The sequence below is a fragment of the Xiphophorus maculatus genome, chromosome 6, assembly GCF_002775205.1.
Source record: "Xiphophorus maculatus strain JP 163 A chromosome 6, X_maculatus-5.0-male, whole genome shotgun sequence".
Taxonomy (NCBI): domain Eukaryota; kingdom Metazoa; phylum Chordata; class Actinopteri; order Cyprinodontiformes; family Poeciliidae; genus Xiphophorus; species Xiphophorus maculatus.
Window position 1 is genome coordinate 178340 of NC_036448.1, and position 24290 is coordinate 202629.

A 24290-nucleotide genomic window follows, 5' to 3' on the forward strand; every position below is an offset into this window, starting at 1 on the left:
TCCGTCCCTCATCCACAAATCCTGATCACACTTTGCAAGCACTTTGAAATGCCTTGCTGCTGAAATCTGCTATACAAATAAAATTTGATTTTTGATTTGATCACACTGAGGATGTTGAATGAGGAAGATCATTTTAAGGGTCCGCTTCATTATTGTAAATGAAGACTTCTAACAAAACATGGAAAAATATGAATGTGGCAGTTTTGTAGGGGGAAATATCAGCACTCTGATTTCATCTGTGCCAGATAAATGTGTTCATCCAAACCTTGCATAACATTCTTAATTCAGACACCCTCGTATGTAAATTATGACATGCAGTAGAAGCTTGCAGGCAATATAAAGCACAAGAAAAAGGGAAAAACTGGCAATATTTTAGTGAGAACCTTGGTGCAAAAAAGGAAAAGAAATACTAATCCTTTGGTTAGATAAAATGGTCACAAATGACAGCTGTACTTGACTTGTGTGACAGCATCTGTGGCTGTGTGTATTAATGAGAGAGAGAGAGTAGCTGGGTGGAGACAATATTATGTGTGCCTGTATCCATCCCATAATAGTTTCCATGTGATCAAGTCAGGCTAAACGTGTGTGTGGCGCATGTTACCAAAGCTGCCGTTTCCTGATTGGATGCTGCCTACACATATTCAGTATGTACCCGCTGGCTCTGAGATTTGTGTATGACGGGGAAAGAGAGAGGGATAGTGGGATATATAAAAGGGGGAGGAGAGAATGACATTGGAAGATGAAATGCACAAACAAAGAGCAAATCTATTCTGAGCCAGGTGAGATCATACATTCTACAGCTGGAAGAGCAGGTAAGAGTCTATCAGTGTTCCATTTGTTTTTTGACTTAAAAGTTGTTTTTCTCTCTTTAAGCATGCTAGCTTGATCACTGAATGTTTTCTGTGACAGAGATTTATATATTTAGTTTCATTTACACATTTAAGACAAAAATATTGGTGAGAATGATGCAGGAAAAAGTATTCTAGTTTACATCTGTCAGTCATTCACCACTAAGATGACCAAAAGCTTAGTGTGTCTTAGTTGTGTTTTTTTTCAAATGTTATTTCTTTTATTGTTTATTTAATTCATTTCCAGTTGTTCTGCATCTTGGGGTGTAATCTGTGTATCTTCTGTGACTTAGCTTCTCCAGGTTCAAGATTTGAGAAGGAGGATATGATTTGAGGGGTAATTTAAATTTTAAAGTATTACCAGCACATGCAACAAGAACCTTTTGTGTGTCCATATGTGGAGTTTGGCTCTGGAATAGTTTAAAGGCTGAACTGAAATGGTGTGTAAGCCTAAAGCAGTTTAAAATAATATATAACGGGATGGTTTTTGATCAACATAGGAATGATGACACAAATTGATTATTAAATTTAAAATATTGTATACATTTATTTAATTTGCAATATAATTCATAGGTCATTTATTGTTTTAACTGGCATTTTGTTTGAGCAGAGTAGATGTTAACAGGCATAAGGGGTGGAAGTGTTTACTTATATCCACTAATTTTCAAACAAGAAACTGTTGAATAATGGAAATTATATTTTGATATTTTAAATATAAATGAGACAAATCAGCAGTTTCGTGGTGGTACACTGTGTAGGTTGTTTGTGTTGTGGTCCTCTGTGATAGACTGACAACCTGTACATGGTTCAAATCATTTTCAATTCAGTTTTACATAGCTACGCCAATTCACACCAAATATCGTCTCAAGGCACTTTACAAAGAAAAAGGGGAAAAAAATATTTTCAATTCAATCACGCATACATTCCAAGTGGTCCTAGTAATTAAACAGTAAAGTATGCTCAATGAATTATTCAAAGTAGTTCAAAAAGTTTTAAAGCAAATGGACATGGTGTGGCCTCATTTAACTGAAAGAGTGCTGGAGATAGTTATCCTGTCCAGTTAATTGACGACGATGGATGAATTCAAGTTGTTTCAGAAAAATGTGAGGTTATTCCTACACCTCTGAACTGGTCTTGCGTTAGTGATGAAGAAAGAACAAATGGAAGACAATGGAAATAGAGTTTAAACATAAAGAAGTACTGCAAATCAGGGAAACCAAAATATCACCTGCCCAATTTAATATAACCTGAGTAAAACCAAGAAAAAGATTAGTACACGCATTGAAATTGAATTTGAACAATCATTAAGAACATAAAAATAAAAAAGATAGCTTATGGATACAAAAAATCAGCTCATAAATTGATGTGTCCAGGGATCGAGTAGAGTGTAAGACCCCCTGCCCTCAACCTCCATCGACTACTGAAGACAGCTACCAGCCACCCTCCATGAACTCACACAGCATTAAGCTGGCTCAGGAGATGGACAGATGGATGGTCAGACTTAAAGTTACAGATATCTATCACTTGATTCCATTTTAACCTGGATGGGTCTAATAACATGTTCATGAGATGTATCAAAAATGTTCTTTTGATACATAAATCCATTGAATGCATTGCATTCAATGGATTTTGCCAACAGGGTGAATCAATCTGTTCTTTTGTTTTCCTGTTATGAAAGAGACCTGTTAGCAAGGTCACTGTGTGCGCATGGCTTCTAATGGGCTCTTTGCACGTTAGCTTCCGCGTACGGGGATAAGCGGCTCGGTCGCTAAGGGTCTATTGAAAATGGAATTTTACATTAGGTGTTTGCAGGGCGTGGCCATGGTAACAATAATGTACATCTATCAGAAGCCCCAACAAGTAAGCTGGAGAAAGGTTTTAAGATGTACTCCTCGTTATACATTCACAGATATGAAGTTGAGTTTTACTTTCTTTGAACTTTGTGGCTAACATTAACTATAGCTTATGCTAGTAGGAAATATTCTTGGACATTTTCATTTAAAAAAAATGTGCTATTTAAGTATCTAAACATTTTAATCCATTCTAACGGACAATGTTTTTACTTTATTTTATATTTATTTTCAAGTATATTATGTGTGTTTTATTGTCGTTGGTGTCAAACAGAGACCAAGTAACAGGGATACGGTTGGGGCTTTTGCTTCAGTTGGGGCTTGTGCTTCTTCAGCATGAAGAAGCCCAAAAAGCCCAATGGCTTCGCAGTAGGGCAGAACTGGTGTCAGAGTTCGAGTTCAGCTGACTGTTCAAGTTCAAAGTAGAAAAATATGGCCGTGTTCCTTAAGGTCTCCGTGTTATTTCGTTTAATTACTTTTGCATGCTTCTTGTGAAGAGCTCAAATAGAATGGTGTTTACAGCAGTGTGTACAGGCGGATCACTTGCTCGGCTGTCTGGCTCTAGTTGGTTCACTTGTTCCCATAAACTCACTCTCCCCGGTAGTTGTAGGCTGAAAAAGCTGATCCGGAGTGAAGTGAAGGCTGCAAACTTTGCTGTGCCGCTTTTAAATATTGTCAAGACGAATATTTAAAAGCCACAGTCTTCTTAATTCAGGGTCATTTGTAAATCCAAGAAAAATTAAAAGCCCATTATATATTAAAGACAACATTGTTCATGGTATTGCTTTATTTGCTTCTGAAATCCGACCTTGTCTTTTCTAGCCGTCATGGTAACTGAAAACGGAAGAAAGAAAGCTGCATTTCGCTCATACAGATATGACGTCAGCGCCTTACGTGCAAAGAGCCCATTCTTTCACACATGCACATACACAAAGCGCACACACCGACTTCTGCAGCTCGTGTTAGACCACCACTACCAGTTGACAAATTTCACATACAGTACATGCATCAATGAAGTCATGAGACAGATTGATGTATCTATTTTATCCCTACGGTATTTTACCGTATTTTAGTAAATAAGGTAAAATACTGGCAGTTTTGGTTGCCAGAATCCTCCTGAGACCCGGCCCATTCATTTGTGTCCTTTATAGTGGACATTTTGTTCACCTGTATTTTCTTTTACTATTTTGAGTTACCCTATCAAGCCCCGCAGTACTCTTTAGAGGACATCCTGGGCTTTCCAGTGATGTGTCATGTGATAGGTTTGCATGCTGGGAACTCACTTTCTTTTCAATCAAAATGGCTGGCATACCAACAACCACATTTTATGGAAAGAGGAAAGGTAAGCAAATTATTCTTTATCTATTACTATTTTTACCATGATAATTATATATAGTCTTGTTTATTAACATGTCAATGATAATATTTTTATCTCAGAAAACAGTTTAATTATTTCTGTTTTGAAATAACAGTCCTTTTATGAATGTCAATTTTAGTGGAAACCAGGACCATTTTAATGTATTTAATGAGTCAACATTGTTGTAGGAGAAAGAAGTGAAGCAGAGAGGATTTTATACTGAATAGTAGAGGGAGATTCAGATTTGGGGCTGTCAGATGAGGATGAGGATGAGTATCAGCCTGGGACAGGAGAAGACGGTGAAGAAGAAGTAGGTGAAGAAGGAGAGGAAGAAGATGCAGGAGTATCTGATGAGGAGACAGACTCAGAGCCAGAAAGGGAGCAGGAAAGTCGTCGTGCTTTGTGGGCCAGGACTACCTTGTATGTTTTATTTAGTTCTAGGCTAATGTATCCAATTCTATTATCATATTAGATTATTGCTGTATTAGTATTTAGTATTTTAGTACTTATTTGTGTTTTTTTCCCATCCATCATAATAGATTCACACCTGTGCTACCTGGGCTTCCTGTCTGTCAAGATGACCCTAAAATCCGAGAACACTGGAGTCCAATCCAATACTTTTCGCAGTACATCGACGACAAAATCTTTGAAGATTTAGCAGCTTTTACAAATCAAAAACAGCTGCAAACTACAGGAATGTCATTAAATACTACTGCTCAAGAAACCAAGATTTTCTTTGGCATATCAGTACACATGGCCTGCCTTGGCTATCCCAGAGTTAAAATGTTTTGGGCTAAAAAAACTAAAGTGCCAGTTATTAGCAGGAAAATGACAAGGGATAGGTTCTACAAGCTGAGAAGCTCACTCAAGATTGTTGATGATCTGGATGTAACAGAAGAGACAAAGGAGTCAGACATTCTTTGGAGAGTCAGACCATTGCTTGACCGTGTGAGGCAAGGCTGTCTCAGACTTCCAAGGTATAACAAGGTCTGCATTGATGAGCAAATCATCCCTTTCACAGGCCGCTGTCCAGTCAGGCAATATGTCCCAGGCAAGCCAAACCCTACTGGCCTAAAGGTCTTTGTCCTTGCCTCTCCAAATGGTCTGGTGCTGGATTTTGAGGTGTATCAAGGGAAGAATACGTTCAGGGGCCAAAGGTTGGGAGTTGGAGCTGCAGCAGTCTTGCGATTGGTTGAATCTCTTCCCACAGGAACCTGTGTATTCTTTGATCGATACTTCACAACAATCGATCTCATGGATGCTTTGCTTGCAAAGGGTCTTCCAGCAACTGGAACAATAATGAGGAACCGAGTACCAAAGCCATGCCAGCTACCAGGAGATAAGCAGTTGCGAAAAGAAGGGAGAGGAGCATCAGTGATTGCCAGCCTGATCCAATCACTAAATGGTTTGACAATAAACCAGTGTTGATGGCTTCCACTGTGTATGGGAAAGATCCAGAAGATATCTGTAGCAGATGGTCCAACAAAGAAAAGGCTCATGTCCAGGTGCGACGACCAGCAGTGATCCGAGAATACAATGACAACATGGGTGGCGTAGACCTGTGTGACCGAATGCTGAGCTTTTATCGCATGTCAACCAGGACCAAGAAATGGGCATCACGTGTGATCGCTCATTTCTTTGATGTTGCCATTACAAACGCTTGGATCCAATACAAGTCTGACAGTAAAGCTATTAATCGATGATCTAAGAACACCCAACAGTATCTGGACTTCAAATTGCACCTGGCTGAAGAGCTGTTGGATAGTCCTTCATTTGATGACAGCAGTGAAGACAGCAACCAAAACAAGGATCCCTCAACCAGAGCCCTCTGTACGCAGACTAGGGGCCAGGCACATGCCAGAGATGGTGGATATCAAGCATGCAGAAAGATGCAGGAACAAGGGCTGCAATGGCAAGACATACATGTGGTGTACCAAATGCAAGATGTTTCTCTGCATCACCAAAAGGAAAACGTGCTTCCAGGATTATCACCGCTAAAATATCCAAAAGAAGAACTGTAGAACTGCTTATGTTCAATGTTAAACTAAATACACAGGCAACTATTGTCCTTGCAAGCAATAAGCAACAGAAAACAACCAAGAGTGATAAAGAATTTAGTTTTTTGATCAAATTAAATTTATTCTTTTGTTAATATCACTCTAAAGCCATAATCTGCTCATTTTCTAAATTCAGTTGTATTTTCACACTAAAAGCATCCTGTTGTCCACTACAGTGGACATGCTGTGAAATTAAAAATAAAAATATGTTTAAAAAATGTTTAATTGTAAGGAGTTTTTTTAGGCCCAAATAGATAGGAAATCGCACAAAAAAAGAAATTGGAACACACTTTTTTTCTTCGGTTCCCAGTAATGTTCTGGCAACCACAGCTGCCAGTATTGTATCATAAAATAGAGCCTTTGTTTTTTTACAGTGTGGCAACCACAAAATACCGTATTTTTTTTTACTAAATAGGGTATTTCTGTATTTTATTAAATATGGTAAAATACCGGGAGTTGTGGTTGCCAGGACTTTACCATATTTATACAGTAAAATTCTGACATCCACAGCTGCCGGTAGAGACAATTAGCGACCGGTTTCTTTTATTATTTTTTTAACAGTGTGGAGATGAAATCATAGAAATATAACATGGAAACAGAAAGAGGCCAGAGAAATGAGTAGGTTAAAAATACTGAGGAAAATGAAAAAAGTTATCTGTAAATAAATTACTTTTAGAAAAATGTATTTATTTACACAAAGAATGAATAGAAAGGTAAGTAAATGTTACTGATGGACTTCTGCGTTTTGTGTATTACGTGGTGAGCGGACAAACCACAAGACACCAAGTCTGGGTTTGGAGGCGGTCTCCGTTTATTTAATCTGTCAATCAGGAGATATTAGCAGTAGCACATAGCATGTGCTCCAGTTCTCCAACCCAATCTATACAAAATAATGTTAGCATGCATAAAATGTTATGAAGGCGTAATAGCAACTCAAATAAAAATATCCAAACATCTATCATTAATACAGAAGGAAAAATAAACATTTGGACAATATAAATGAAAGGATTATAAAACTTGCCTCTCCTCAGTGAAATGAATAACAAAAGGGAAGAGGAAATTAATAACTTAATATTTATAATAGTCCTGGAGAATACTGAACAAAAGAAGAAAGTAAGGTGGAGCTGGAGGACCAAACCTCTTATAGTAGACACAGAAGAACACAAGAACAGTCAAGTATAAGCGGAAAATACATTAAAGAACACATTTTGTGTAAATATACAACTATTAATATTGACCCAGTTGCATAAGGGAGCGACTAAAGTATCGGGAAAAAGTGAAGTGGACAAAAGGAAGTTGAAAGAATCCAACAAAAATTTGTAGCAAATATAATTACTAAACTTTGATCTCATAAGTTCTTTATGCCAACAAATCTAATTTTAATTTTGTATTTGTTGGTGTATTGCTTTGATAATACCATTTTTTTAAAGCAAAATTTATATTTCTGTTTTTCTTGACTTTGGCAGTTCCTACAGCCTTCTATGTAACATAAATCATAGTTGAGGGAGGGCTAAAATATTTTATTTCTACATCCTACTTGTCGAAAAAGGTTAATTGGAGGGTGGTAATGCGGAATGTAGTGCGTCAGTGAGAGAAAAAACGAGGACAGAAAGAGATACAATAGCCTGTCAATAGAGATTTATCTTTTCTGCTCTAATTCACCTGCAGCGGAATAGCATACGTCGATACATCCTCTCTCTCTCTGTTCTCTTTCTACCTATCTCCGTCTCATACAAACACGCGCCGTGGCCGTGAGTTTCATATGCGTTCCACCTCGCGCCAGCGAGTGGCCGCCTGGCTACTCGCGCTGCCGTTGGGAAGAGGGAGAGACGAATGCGCGCGCCGTGGCCGTCTGGAAATGATTTCGTTTTGGCTGCTTTGCTGGAAGCTGCTGGTAGGTAGATACAGAAACCCACGAAACACATGAAGTTGGTGAGGACAAAGCGTGGTAATGACTTCTGTGCCTTTTTGTGTGCGGGGACAGAATTAGAGACGCTTGGTGGTATTTTGAGAATGATGCGCGAGGAAGGTTCTTACCTTACGGCACAATCAAAAGCATGGTTTTCTGGGCTTGTGTACTCGTGTCATGAGCTGGTCCCGAATTTCCGACACGCTCTTATGTAATACCCTTGGTGGACCCCTGGTGGCTACAGTAGGTCACGCTTCATCGGTAATTTGAGCTGCCATACAATGTGCCGTGCTCATCCAAACCTCCAAAGCTACGGTGGAAGATAAATTAGCAAAACAATGTTGCAAAAAAAACTTATCCTTCAGGGAAAGATAAAATAAAAAGAAAAGAAAAAAAGCCAAGATAAATGTATATTCGCATTTTCATTCGTAATTTAATGTTTATCGAAAAGATTTGTGAAGCTGCTAATAGAAAATTAGCTTGATAGCGATATTGAAAAATTCACTTCCACAGCCAAACATTTATGCAACATACCGTCTTTGTATTTTGTGAAACTGAAACCTTTTAATGTTTACTTTTAATTTTCACTCACAAATACATTTGGCGCATTTCTTAGAAGGGATTTTTGAAAATGTTTTTTTTTCTGTTGAGTTTTTGTAATTATTGTAGGGAAATGATAAAAAAATACCTCCTTCATGGAAAACAAGGAGCACCTCTGAAATCTAAATATATGTAATTAAAATATATTTTTTATTTGGAGTAATTAAATAAATAACCAGGTGTTGGTTAAATTCCCAAAATAAATCTGAAAAACACACAGTTAATTTCAGCAGTAGAGAAGATCTCTACCAAGTCATGAAGGAGAGGAATAGAAGGAGAGAGTATGTATTTGTGAATTTTGCTTTGCCCCAAATTCCAACTTTAAATAGAGACAATTTCTTCATCTAATCAGATCAGACGCTGTTGTTCAAATGGCTGCTAGAAATTACATTCTAAGAAAATAGTTTCGAAGCCATGTAAGATTAGAGTTATAGGGTGTATTCCTTTGCCAGTTCAGTTTAAATAATGCATCACACTGCTTTAAGCTTAAAGAAAAGTTGCTTAATCATAGATTTTGTGTTGCACCTCTGATGTATTTTTCTGGCAATGTTTGGGACACTTTCATGCAGCCATGTTTCTAATTTTAGATGAGAAACACCTTCTTGCACTTAAAGAACATCATTCAGGATGTCAGCTCATTTACTTTAGAAGTGAATGGGTAGGATTCAGTTCAGAATAATAGTGTTACATGTGAGTAGTTAGATTTTTCTCCTCATAGTTGTGACCTCACTAAGAGGAAAATTACTTTAGCAGCTTGTCCTCTTCTGCATTTATACTTAGTGTTACCATAGAAACTTGTTCCATCTGTCACCAGCACATGGCTGGAAACACAGACTATAATAATCTGGATACCCACTCACTGCCGATGTGGCGCTGCCATGGCAACAATAGAAAGGCTTTAGTTTATAGGTCATGAAGGCTATTTTAATCTGCTCTCTGTATTGACATGTTTATGTGCTGTTATCTGTAAGTGAATGTTTCTATGTGAACATGGCCCATTGTGCAGCATCATTAAGAAAGTAGAGTGTATCCAGAAAGATTTTTTTTTTAAATGTACTGTTACTGCCCAAGGCCTTTCCTAACCTCTCCGTTTCAGAGCTCCTAATTGATGCTGTTTGGAAATGGCGGCAGCTGGCCAGTATCTCCAGAAGAACTTGAGATTCAGCTTAAAGATGCACCACTTGCTCTCATTCTGCTAAAACCTTTTTTTAAATAACTTTATTTGTTGAGCTCTATTTGGTCTTGAAGAAATAGAACTATAATGGAACTGGATTTTATCAACTAGGGCAGTGTTTCTCAACCTTTTTTTGACCAGCGCCCCCCTACCCAGACCCCTTCAAAGAAGATGGAGGATACTTGCACTGAATATTATTTTATGATTAAAATGCTATCATTATTGTTGCTGTTTTGATTTTTATTGCTGTTTATGTATTTATCCTCAAAAATCCTTAAAAGAAAAATACATTACTAAATTATTAATTTCCCAAAGAATAAAAAAGCCACGTGAACAGAAATTACAAGTGTCTAAGAAAAATGCAACAGACATTCAACTTAAAATCAGCAGGCCTATCAGTAGCCATTCAGAGTGGATTATTTTTCTGTGCCTTTTTTACTTTAGTTGCTAAATCTTGCACAAACTGGACAGATAAAAGTTTTACCACAACTCTTCTCTTCAGTGTTTCTGTCAGGTTCTAGTGCAGCTTTGTGCTGCCTTCAGGAGAATGGGACATCAGAGTATCATCCATAAAATTTCACCCACATGACATTTACTGTGCAAACCAGTGCTTTTAGTGGAAAAACAAAACTTCCAGATCCTTTTATTGCCATACAAATGGGACAGAAATATGGATAAAAAAATTTCAATAGACATGTCTATTGATTTATAGATTAATACAGTATGTAGTATAGTTAATTTAATACCAGGGGTGACATAGTTACTTTGAAAAAGTAAATTGGTCACTCAATGACAAATCCATCAACTAGAAAATGTGCATCTCTGTTCACTCCATTGTTTACATTTGTGTTGCTGTTGTTACACATGAGACACAACTCCCCAACAAAAAAGAGGAAAGCAACAATATACAGTATGTGTTTACTAACCAAAATTAGACTTAGACTTATTTTATTGTCATTGCACAAAGACACATTAGTGAAATTGGCAATGAAATATCATTGCTTGGCCACCAGAGTACACACAAAGACACAAGTGTGCCTGTAATATAAGAAGACAAATTATAAAATTACAAATATAGTAACACAGTATCTTAGATACATAACTTTAATCTGATTACTGGATTTTAAATAGTAATATGTTTGACTACTCGTTAGAAGGGATCAGATTATTGTTTATGACATTTCTGCTCAAGCTATTTACGGATCTGTCAGATTTCTGATATGCGCCACCCCCAATCATAAACTCGTTCCTACTCATTTGGGGATTATATATTTATTATTTTTAAAACAAGCTCTAATCATGGACCCTCTAGTTGGTAAGAAGTACTGTGATCTTTAATTTATTCCTAAATGAATACTGTTGTTGAATATTATTATTCAAGTGTAGATGTGTGCAATATAAGCTGATCATTTTTGGCATTTCAAAAAATACTAATGATTTTTTAATGTTTATTTCCGCAGAGAGCTACAGCTGGGTTTAAAAGAACGATACCTGAACTGACGGACAGAAACCACGACAACAGCCCCTCCTCCAACAACAATCTTGCCTGTGACTTTTCTACGCTTGCATACCCACGGAATCTGGTTGCCATGGAGATTAGTCCCTCATGTACAGCAACAGACCTAGAGACAGATAATTTCTTTAACTGTGGCAATCAGGAGTTACAGGTACTCCCAGATCCAAAAGTTCCAAAAGTGGAAGCAGTGGTAGAAAACAGAAATGAGAAAAGAGATGAATGTGACTACCTTTATTTTATAACCGAAGAGGAGAAGGAAGTACAGGATGACAGTGAACAAGAGGAGGAAGAAGATGGTGGGAGAGTAAAAACTGAAGGGGAAGATGAAAGAAGATGGGAAGTGGAAGGACAGGATGGTCTAAGAATAGACCTAGAAGGAGATATTCAACAAGGAAGAAACATAGTTGAGCACAGAGGGAGAGTAGAGGGGGAAGATACACAAAAAGAGGAATCAGAAAATTATATTCTGGGGAAAAGAGAAATAGAAGGGGTGGATGAAGGTAGAGAAGGCACAGATAAAGTAAATATATGGATAACAGGAATTCTGGGAGAAATTAAGCGAGATGCTTCATCAGATCAGATTTTCGTTAATGAAAATTCACAAAGTTTGTTGTCTGAACCCTCAGTTATCGCTTCAGATCCAACAGAATCCACACTACAGGAGGCCTGGAGACATGACTTAGACAACAGAGATGATCTCAGTGACCGCCTCAAAGCAGAGCTGGCTGTTGTGTACTCAGACAGTGATGTTGGGGAGGACCAATGGCTAGCCTTAGCTCATCGTGATGAGACTGACCATTCAAAAGAAAACAGAGATTATGCTGATGACACATGCATTGCACAGAGCATGAAGGATGGTGAAGTGGAAGAAGTACAAACTGATGTGTTGAAGTTGGAAGAAGGAGAGGTGAATAAGCAAAATGAGAAGAAGATTAAAGTCATGGAGGACAGTGAAGAACAGATGAAGTCAAGAAGAGATCTTTTCCTGCACTCTCCTTCGGTGAGCTCCACAGCCAGCTCAACCGACCCTGATAGGAGGGTATGTTTCACATCATTCATATATTTTCTACCTGCCTTGTCCCCTGCTGTTCAGTGTCCCAGAGAGCTGGAAGCTAAAGTTGAGACCAGAGATTGGCAAAGATGAAAGCAAAAGAAACACAAACTAAAATTTCTGCTGCACATTTTTGCTGGTTGATTGACACCAAATTTGTTTGATTTTGTACATGTGAGTGGGGGGTTTGTTGGCCTCTGATGACATCTGGAAACTTTTTTATTAGTATCTTTAAAATGATAGTGGCACAAATAAAAAAATTTGCTGCACGAACATTTGACATCAATTTTGTTAAATTTGAAGAAGGTGGTGAGAGGGGGCAGCTTCACTCAGGTTGCACTGATCCACGCTGCACTGCTAAGTGGAAATGAGCCGTTAGCTCCGTACTAAGTGCTTCCAGACAAGCGTGATTGAATGCAGTGATCTTGTTTAGTTTAGCAGTGTATTTACACTATCAAATTCTATTCAATACAGTTTATCTATATAGCACTAATTTACAACATATCTCATAGACACTTTGCCAAAAAAGGTCAAATAGTAATTAACTCATTTAATCATCCAAATTAGTTTAAAAAGTGTCTGACTAAGGAAACCCAGCAGACTGCATTAACTTCTGGCATTCACAAATTTAAATGTCAAAACAAAAGTAGAAAAAGAGTGTAATAATCGTTTCAGTGTTTGGGGTTTGCCCTCATTGTTAATTAAACTTTACTGATGTTACCACCAAATAACAATTCTTATAACAATAAAGAAAATTCTACTGCCCATCACTATAGAACAGCTCTTTAACTATTTGAAGAGTCTGTTGATCACAAACTAAGAGTGCTGTGCAGTCTTCTAGGAAAAATCTCTTCAGTTTTAAATCAAACAGCAGTGTACAAACTTCAAAGCTCCTCACAGATTGTCAGTGGGACTAAAACATGCAGAAAGTTTATTCTTTATTTTGCAGGCTGAAAACAATTGACTAACCTTTAAATCTTAAAGCATTGATGAAAATAATATTTATTGTGCTTTGGTTGAGCAATTTTTGCTGTAACATAAAATAATCACACTTAATCTGATGAAACACATATTAACATATTATTTAAGGTTACAGTTGTCTGACTTGTGTGATTTTGTGTTACCCGGTGATGGACTGGCAACCTGTCCAAGGTGTACACTGCCTCTGATTCTATGACTGCTGGAGATAGGTACCAGTGATTTAAACCTTCACCATCTTCTTTAACTTGGTTAAGAACACATTTTCTTAGTTACTTTGCAAACTCTTGATAACTTATCAGTAATATCAGCTTTGTTTTAAAATCTTGAAATCTTCATTTACGTTTTTCTTTTTTTATTTATCAGATTCCTTTAGATTTCTATGTGCAACAGGAGACCCTCAGTGAGAATGTCTCTACTGAGCATGTGGACTTTTTGGTTGCTCGCCAGCAGTGGAAGAAGATGGAGAAGGAGGTCAAAGGTCTGCCCATCCCCAAACCAGGACTTGGAGCTAAGGGGAGCTTCCAAGGCACCCATTCTTCTTTGTACCCCCCAACTCGAAGCCCCCGTCTCAAACACAGGTTGGACATTGTTTCATGGTATTGTTTGGAGAAAAGCAAATGTCATATTAGCACAAACTTCAACCAACCTTAAAGCAGCAGTACATAGAATTTATAAAAAAAATAGTTTTTTTTTTTTACATAATACCATCACTATGTCATGACAGTGTAAAATGAGACAGGTAATGTGTGAAACAATCAAGCTCTTCTGCCTTCTCCCTATAGTCCTGCTGTCAAGTGAAGAACAAACAGAAACAGTCAGAGTCTGGAGGATGGTCTTAGTGCTTTTAATAAACCTTGTGTACACGCTACTCACAACTTTCCCATTTCTCTCTGGTACGTTACGGCACTACAGGGCATTTTATAAAAAAATAAAAATAAAAAAATTACTTTATGGTAAATTACTGGTATCTGATGTTGCCATAAACCATTTTACCATAAAAATTACAGTACAACACACGAGGAAATGTAGTTAGTCAGCATTTCAATATGGAAAGAAATTAAGTCCAAATTAAGGTGCAAAAAATGGATTGAAAATCGATTTATTCACTGCATTTTTATGTCTGTGTAAGGTGAAGACAGAACTGCACATGAAAACGGCCCTTTAAGGCATTCAGGCTACCAACACAAAAGAGAGACACAATCAAAACTGTTAGATGACTTATTACCCCACGATAATAACTCAGAAATATTCAAGTATACTTTTATTTCTTTCCTACTTATGGAAAGTTTCTGTTTATATCATAGATTTGTGGTGCATTTCTATCCTAAAGAAAAAGATATAACACTTCAGATATTTCATGAGATGTAACATACATAGAAAAACCTTACATAACCTTATTTTAAAGCAGAAAGTACGACGGCCACCGTAAGAAAAGGCTTACAGTATTCAACTAGAAAAACAAAATTTCTGAAGAAATTTAGCCGGGGCCTGCCAAGGCGCGCCCGTCTGGTTTGTGCCCGGCGTCGTCACGCTACAAATTGGCATCCGCAACGTAATCAAGTTCAGATTTCTTTAGCCGAAATCTCTTTGCTTCCTTGTCTTTCGTTAGGCGATGAAATACGTTCATGTTTGGTTCGGTTCAGTTCTACTCTAGTGGGCAGACTGTACCGCAGCTGCTGCGCTACAGATATTTCTCCGCTGATTTTCAGTAAAACTCTACAACGGAGAACCTGGAGGTTCTGGTTCGGATGAACAAAATAAACCCAGATATTTTATGTTTTATTATTTGAAATTATTGATAGGCCAAACATAATGAAAAAAACTCAGATCATGAAGTTATTTTATGTAATTCAAACAAAAATTATAATTTACATCATACCAAGCTAATATTATGTAGTTCTGCTGTTTTTCACTGTCGGCACAAGACGGCAGCTGAGAGTATCTGTATCCGAAGCAACTGAGTCAGTGAAGTAGCTTAATATGCTAGTTCCGGTTATTTGTGACAATTTCTGCAAGTCACAATAGCTCTAGGTTGAGGTAAAACAAAATTGCCTTATTTCAGCTGATCAGATTGATGTTAACAGCGATTTTATAGCCTAACAGGTTTCACGAAAGCCAGTTAGCAAAGTGCTAACATGTGAACAAATTGCGGTTCCATCAAGCTAGCAGCTACGCTATCAGAGCCACAACAAAATATCCCACAGCAGTCAAACTTTTAAAATCGATCACATTTCTTAAAGAACACATTACATTTAACAACTGTAAGCAGTTCTAATAATATAGTAATGAAATTAAATAGTATATTTTATGGACAGAACACAAACACTTCTTACCTTAACCAAGGAGAGTCGGAAGGAGAAAGCTCTTCTTCTTCTTTTTGTTTTTAATGGCGGTTGGCAAGCAACTTAATGGTGTGCATTACCACCACCTACTGGTATGGAGTGTGGATCAGGGCGTGCATTACCGCCACCTACTGGTATGGAGTGTGGATCAGGGCGCAACTTAAAAAAAAAAAAAACACTAAATCCTTTCTATCAGTTTAGTTTTCTTAAGAAATTTTATGAAATAACATAAATATTCAGAGGAAGAGGAATATCCCAAAATATCTGGAATTTTTAACTGTAACTTATTCTTTAGAAGCCTATTATTATTATGCTTCATTTTAAAGTTCCAAACTAATTCCATGTGTAACAGTTACTCAGTTAACCGCTCCCCAATCTAAAGTCTTACATATAATCCTGTTACCTTCCAAAATGTAATAACCGCTTTATTTATTTTGTGTTTAATTAATATCTTATTAAGTTTAAATGTCTCTATATCATGTTTCCTTTGATGTTGCTCTTAATAATTCATTATATTTTTTCCAGACTTACAATACTTTATTTCCATAATTCTACTTTGTTTTAAGGACACCTTAGGTAAATGATCTTCCATTTCATTTCCTGCTATATCTTTATGAGCTGGTATCCACATAAACCTAATCTCTATTTTAGAGATGCTGGGTTAGACAATTCTCTTTTTGAGCCAGCTGGGGGAGACAATTCTCCGTTTTAGCCAGTAGGGTATTAGGGTGTAGGATTTGTACCATTGAATTATAATGGGGTTTTTTTCGTAGTTTTTTGCGAATTATGTCGCCATGTTAATCCCGAATCCCACCAAAAGTAATAGCTGGAATGGCGTGAATTTTCTGCACGTTTTGATACCTCTTTTGTAGGTGTGCACGCAGCGGTATGAGCCGCATTAACGGTTACGGATGAAAAATAAAGAATAATAATAATAATACTAACTAGAAAAACAAAATTTCTGAAGAAATTTAGCCGGGGCCTGCCAAGGCGCGCCCGTCTGGTTTGTGCCCGGCGTCGTCACGCTACAAATTGGCATCGACGCTAAAGGATGCTGCAATGTAATCAAGTTCAGATTTCTTTAGCCGAAATTTCTTTGCTTCCTTGTCTTTCGTTAGGCGATGAAATACGTTCATGTTTGGTTCGGTTCAGTTCTACTCTAGTGGGCAGACTGTACCGCAGCTGCTGCGCTACAGATATTTCTCCGCTGATTTTCAGTAAAACTCTACAACGGAGAACCTGGAGGTTCTGGTTCGGATGAACAAAATAAACCCAGATATTTTATGTTTTATTATTTGAAATTATTGATAGGCCAAGCATAACGAAAAAAAACTCAGATCATGAAGTTATTTTATGTAATTCAAACAAAAATTATAATTTACATCATACCAAGCTAATATTATGTAGTTCTGCTGTTTTTCACTGTCGGCACAAGACGGCAGCTGAGAGTATCTGTATCCGAAGCAACTGATTCAGTGAAGTAGCTTAATATGCTAGTTCCGGTTATTTGTGGCAATTTCTGCAAGTCACAATAGCTCTAGGTTGAGGTAAAACAAAATTGCCTTATTTCAGCTGATCAGATTGATGTTAACAGAGATTTTGTAGCCTAACAGGTTTCACGAAAGCCAGTTAGCAAAGTGCTAACATGTGAACAAATTGTGGTTCCATCAAGCTAGCAGCTACGCTATCAGAGCCACAACAAAATATCCCACAGCAGTCAAACTTTTAAAATCGATCACATTTCTTAAAGAACACATTACATTTAACAACTGTAAGCAGTTCTAATAATATAGTAATGAAATTAAATAGTATATTTTATGGACAGAACACAAACACTTCTTACCTTAACCAAGCAGTCGGAAGCAGAAAGCTCTTCTTCTTCTTTTTGTTTTTAATGGCGGTTGGCAAGCAACTTAATGGTGTGCATTACCGCCACCTACTGGTATGGAGTGTGGATCAGGGCGCAACTTAAAAAAAAAAAACACTAAATCCTTTCTATCAGTTTAGTTTTCTTAAGAAATTTTATGAAATAACATAAATATTCATGGGGCGTGCTGTGGTGGCGCAGGGGGTTAGCACGCCCCACGTTTCAGTTAACCGCTCCCCAATCTAAAGTCTTACATATAATCCTGTTACCTTCAAACATGTAATAACCGCTTTATTTATTTTGTGTTTAATTAATATCTTATTAAGTTTAAATGTCTCTATATCATATTTCCTAATTTATTGTACTTGCTTTATATTTTCCACAATTAATTATTACATGTTCTACTGTTTCCATATCCATACCACACTCACATCTACCTGTTGGATGTTTACCAATCAAATTTAAAGTTTTGTTTAATCCAGTATATCCAAGGCACAATCTTTTTTTTTTCATACTTGCTCTTTTCGCTTTTCAGACTTACAATACTTCATTTGAGCCAGCTGGGGGAGACAATTCTCTGTTTTAGCCAGTAGGGTATTAGGGTTTTCAATGGATTTTCCCCATTGACTTATAATGGGGTTTTTTTCGTAGTTTTTTGCGAATTATGTCGCCATGTTCATCCCGAATCCCACCAAAAGTAATAGCTGGAATGGCGTGAATTTTCTGCAGGTTTTGATACCTCTTTTGTAGGTGTGCACGCAGCGGTATGAGCCGCATTAACGGTTACGGATGAAAAATAAAGAATTATAATAATAACTAGAAAATTTCGGAAGAAATTTAGCCGGGGCCTGCCAAGGCGCGCCCGTCGGGCATGGGCCCGGCGTCGTCACGCCACAAATCGGCGTCGACGCTAAAGAATGCTGCGACGTGATCAGTGGCACGCGGAGAACCGCAAGAACGTTAAGCGAGGCGGACGTGCACCGTTCGGTACGATTTAAAATGTTGTCAAGGCTTTTATTTTGGAAGTTTCAGTATGCTTCATTTCAAAGGGCCAAACTAATCCCATGCGTAATAGTCCTTGGGTTAAAATAGTTATATAATGCTCAAAACACAAGTAGCTGATGTAAAAATATTCAAGGCTTTTATTTTGGAATTTTCAGTATGCTTCATTTCAAAGGGCCAAACTAATCCCATGTGTAACAGTGCTTTGGATGAAAAAGTCAAATAAAGCCAAAAAGAGCAATTACGTCATGTAAAAATATTCAAGGCTTTTATTTTGAAATTTTTGTTAAGCTTCATTTCAAAGGGCCAAACTAATACCATGTGTAACAGTGCTTTCAATGAAAAAGTCAAATAAAGCCAAAAAGAGCAATTACATGATGTAAAAATATTCAAGGCTTTTATTTTGAAATTTTCAGTATGCTTCATTTCAAAGGGCCAAACTAATACCATGTGTAACAGTGCTTTGGATGAAAAAGTCATACAAAGTCAAAAACAGCAAATACCTGATGTAACAACATTCAAGGCTTTTATTTTGAAATTATTATTATGCTCCATTTTAAAGTTCCGAACTAATTCCATGTGTAACAGTGCTTTGGATGAAAAAGTCAAATAAAGCCAAAAAGAGCAATTACGTCATGTAAAAATATTCAAGGCTTTTATTTTGAAATTTTTGTTAAGCTTCATTTCAAAGGGCCAAACTAATACCATGTGTAACAGTGCTTTCAATGAAAAAGTCAAATAAAGCCAAAAAGAGCAATTACATGATGTAAAAATATTCAAGGCTTTTATTTTGAAATTTTCAGTATGCTTCATTTCAAAGGGCCAAACTAATACCATGTGTAACAGTGCTTTGGATGAAAAAGTCATACAAAGTCAAAAACAGCAATTGCATGATGTAAAAATATTCAAGGCTTTTATTTTGAAATTTTCAGTATGCTTCATTTTAAAGTTCTGAACTAATACCATGTGTAACAGTTACTGAGTTAAATCAGTTATATACAGCCCATGGCAGCAAGTAGTTGTAAAGGCCAGTTCTCAGTCCTGATCTGTTTCAACTGAGGATAGATAGAACTACAGTGATGCGTATTCGTAGTCCAAATCAGCAGCCAATAGCCTCTTGAGATCCGTTGCTATGGCAAATAATGGTCTCAGCAGGTGTGAGCTCTGAGCTCTGAGCTCTCAAACACACAAGTGTGTTTGAGCAAACACACTTTACTGAAAAAAAGCATTGGAAACAAATCCTTCTTGTTCGGGAACCGTAATACATATTCGAAAAGCGTTTTAAGCGTATGACAGTTCAATGTGTCTTCTGCGATAGTCCCGAGATTCATATCTGTACCTCACTCAGAGCATTTACAGTGATGAGAGAAAGAAATGTTGTGCCCAGATATGAACCGAGATGGGCTGTCACTCTAATTTGAAGAAAAATGAGAAACTTTGGGTCGCTTAGAGGCAAATTGTGGACAAACCGTAACTGGTATCGACGAGCCGTCTTCACTTTCGAAGAGATCACAGACGTATCTACAAAATGAAATTTGAATGGCATTTCTAGGTGAATTTGTGACGACACAGCAAATCCTCAAAAATAGGGTATTTCTAGGATTTTTCCCATTGAGTTATAATGGGGTTTTTTTCGTAGTTTTTTGCGAATTATGTCGCCACGTTAAGCCCAAATCCCACCACAAGTAATAGCTCCAATGGCGTGAATTTTCTGCACGTTTTGATACCTCATTTGTAGGTGTGCACCCAGCGGTATGAGCCGCATTAACGGTTACGGAAGAAAAATAAAGTTCTATAATAATAATAATAATAATATTAAAGAGACGCTTCTCTCCGACAATAGTAATAGGTTCCTGCCATTGCTTTGCATGGCAGGCCCCAACTAGAAAAACAAAATTTCTGAAGAAATTTAGCCGGGGCCTGCCAAGGCGCGCCCGTCTGGTTTGTGCCCGGCGTCGTCACGCTACAAATTGGCATCCGCAACGTAATCAAGTTCAGATTTCTTTAGCCGAAATCTCTTTGCTTCCTTGTCTTTCGTTAGGCGATGAAATACGTTCATGTTTGGTTCGGTTCAGTTCTACTCTAGTGGGCAGACTGTACCGCAGCTGCTGCGCTACAGATATTTCTCCGCTGATTTTCAGTAAAACTCTACAACGGAGAACCTGGAGGTTCTGGTTCGGATGAACAAAATAAACCCAGATATTTTATGTTTTATTATTTGAAATTATTGATAGGCCAAACATAATGAAAAAAACTCAGATCATGAAGTTATTTTATGTAATTCAAACAAAAATTATAATTTACATCATACCAAGCTAATATTATGTAGTTCTGCTGTTTTTCACTGTCGGCACAAGACGGCAGCTGAGAGTATCTGTATCCGAAGCAACTGAGTCAGTGAAGTAGCTTAATATGCTAGTTCCGGTTATTTGTGACAATTTCTGCAAGTCACAATAGCTCTAGGTTGAGGTAAAACAAAATTGCCTTATTTCAGCTGATCAGATTGATGTTAACAGCGATTTTATAGCCTAACAGGTTTCACGAAAGCCAGTTAGCAAAGTGCTAACATGTGAACAAATTGCGGTTCCATCAAGCTAGCAGCTACGCTATCAGAGCCACAACAAAATATCCCACAGCAGTCAAACTTTTAAAATCGATCACATTTCTTAAAGAACACATTACATTTAACAACTGTAAGCAGTTCTAATAATATAGTAATGAAATTAAATAGTATATTTTATGGACAGAACACAAACACTTCTTACCTTAACCAAGGAGAGTCGGAAGGAGAAAGCTCTTCTTCTTCTTTTTGTTTTTAATGGCGGTTGGCAAGCAACTTAATGGTGTGCATTACCACCACCTACTGGTATGGAGTGTGGATCAGGGCGTGCATTACCGCCACCTACTGGTATGGAGTGTGGATCAGGGCGCAACTTAAAAAAAAAAAAAAAACACTAAATCCTTTCTATCAGTTTAGTTTTCTTAAGAAATTTTATGAAATAACATAAATATTCAGAGGAAGAGGAATATCCCAAAATATCTGGAATTTTTAACTGTAACTTATTCTTTAGAAGCCTATTATTATTATGCTTCATTTTAAAGTTCCAAACTAATTCCATGTGTAACAGTTACTCAGTTAACCGCTCCCCAATCTAAAGTCTTACATATAATCCTGTTACCTTCCAAAATGTAATAACCGCTTTATTTATTTTGTGTTTAATTAATATCTTATTAAGTTTAAATGTCTCTATATCATGTTTCCTTTGATGTTGCTCTTAATAATTCATTATATTTTTTCCAGACTTACAATACTTTATTTCCATAATTCTACTTTGTTTTAAGGACACCTTAGGTAAATGATCTTCCATTTCATTTCCTGCTATATCTTTATGAGCTGGTATCCACATAAACCTAATCTCTATTTTAGAGATGCTGGGTTAGACAATTCTCTTTTTGAGCCAGCTGGGGGAGACAATTCTCCGTTTTAGCCAGTAGGGTATTAGGGTGTAGGATTTGTACCATTGAATTATAATGGGGTTTTTTTCGTAGTTTTTTGCGAATTATGTCGCCATGTTAATCCCGAATCCCACCAAAAGTAATAGCTGGAATGGCGTGAATTTTCTGCACGTTTTGATACCTCTTTTGTAGGTGTGCACGCAGCGGTATGAGCCGCATTAACGGTTACGGATGAAAAATAAAGAATAACTAGAAAATTTCGGAAGAAATTTAGCCGGGGCCTGCCAAGGCGCGGCCGTGGGGTTTGGGCCCGGTGTCGTCACGCCACAAATCGTCGTCGACGCTAAAGAACGCCGTGACGTAATCAGTGGCACGCGGAGAACCGCAAGAACGTTAAGTGAGGCGGACGTGCACCATTCGGTACGATTTAAAATGTTGTCAAGGCTTTTATTTTGGAAGTTTTGTTAAACTTCATTTCAAAGGGCCAAACTAATCCCATGCGTAATAGTCCTTGGGTTAAAATAGTTATATAATGCTCAAAACACAAGTAGCTGATGTAAAAAAATGCAAGGCTTTTATTTTGAAATTTTCAGTATGCTTCATTTTTAAGCTCCGAACTAATACCACGTGTAAGAGTGCTTTGGATGAAAAAGTCAAAAAAAGCCAAAAAGAGCTATTACCTCATGTAAAAATATTCAAGGCTTTTATTTTGAAATTATTATTATGCTCCATTTTAAAGTTCCAAACTAATCCCATGTGTAACAGTGCTTTGGATGAAAAAGTCATATACGGCCAAAAAAAGCAATTACATGATGTAAAAATATTCAAGGCTTTTATTTTGAAATTTTCAGTATGCTTCATTTCAGAGGGCCAAACTAATACCACGTGTAACAGTGCTTTGGATGAAAAAGTCATATACGGCCAAAAAGAGCAATTACGTCATGTAAAATATTCAAGGCTTTTATTTTGAAATTTTCAGTATGCTTAATTTTAAAGTTCCAAACTAATCCCATGTGTAACAGTGCTTTGGATGGAAAAGTCAGATAAAGCCAAAAAGAGCAAATACATGATGTAAAAATATTCAGGGCTTTTATTTTGAAATTATTATTATGCTCCATTTTAAAGTTCCAAACTAATCCCATGTGTAACAGTGCTTTGGATGAAAAAGTCATATACGGCCAAAAACAGCAATTACCTGATGTAAAAATATTCAAGGCTTTTATTTTGAAATTATTATTATGCTCCATTTTAAAGTTCCGAACTAATCCCATGTGTAACATTGCTTTGGATGAAAAAGTCATATACGGCCAAAAAGAGCAATTACGTCATGTAAAATATTCAAGGCTTTTATTTTGAAATTTTCAGTATGCTTAATTTCAAAGTTCCAAACTAATCCCATGTGTAACATTGCTTTGGATGAAAAAGTCACATAAAGCCAAAAACCGCAATTACATGATGTAAAAATATTCAAGGCTTTTATTTTGAAATTTTCAGTATGCTTAATTTCAAAGTTCCAAACTAATCCCATGTGTAACATTGCTTTGGATGAAAAAGTCACATAAAGCCAAAAACAGCAATTACCTGATGTAAAAATATTCAAGGCTTTTATTTTGAAATTATTATTATGCTCCATTTTAAATTCCGAACTAATCCCATGTGTAACAGTGCTTTGGATAAAAAAGTCACATAAAGCCAAAAACAGCAATTACATGATGTAAAAATATTCAAGGCTTTTATTTTGAAATTATTATTCTCCATTTTAAAGTTCCAAACTAATCCCATGTGTAACAGTGCTTTGGATGAAAACGTCAAATAAAGCCAAAAACAGCAATTACCTGATGTAAAACTATTCAAGGCTTTTATTTTGAAATTATTATTATGCTCCATTTTAAAGTTCCAAACTAATCCCATGTGTAACAGTTACTGAGTTAAATCAGTTATATACAGCCCATAGCAGCAGTAGTTCTAAAGGCCAGTTCTCAGTCCTGATCTGTTTCAACTGAGGATAGATAGAACTACAGTGATGCGTATTCGTAGTCCAAATCAGCAGCCAATAGCCTCTTGAGTTCCGTTGCTATGGTAAATAATGGTCTCAGCAGGTGTGAGCTCTGAGCTGTGAGCTCTCAAACACACAAGTGTGTTTGAGCAAACACACTTTACTGAAAAAAAGCATTGGAAACAAATCCTTCTTGTTCGGGAACCGTAATACATATTCGAAAAGCGTTTCGAGCGTATGACAGTTCAATGTGTCTTCTGCGATAGTCCCGAGATTCATATCTG

The 24290-nt window shown here is 37.0% G+C and overlaps 1 protein-coding gene across 4 annotated transcripts in view; it reads left to right on the top strand.

Moving 5' to 3' along the window:
- Positions 1-396: 396 nt before the first annotated feature.
- LOC102226196 overlaps positions 397-24290 on the top strand; it is a 55061-nt gene continuing 31167 nt past the window's right edge. For 2 of the 4 annotated variants that reach the window (XM_023334843.1, XM_023334845.1), the window contains exons 1-3: positions 7049-8006; positions 11256-12350; positions 13707-13921. In XM_023334843.1, the coding sequence (XP_023190611.1) occupies positions 7875-8006; positions 11256-12350; positions 13707-13921 (1442 nt within the window). In that variant the 5' untranslated portion in view covers positions 7049-7874. Of the gene's footprint in view, positions 813-7047; positions 8007-11255; positions 12351-13706; positions 13922-24290 lie in introns of those variants that run through there. The other 2 variants (XM_023334846.1, XM_023334844.1) reach the window with 2 other exon arrangements.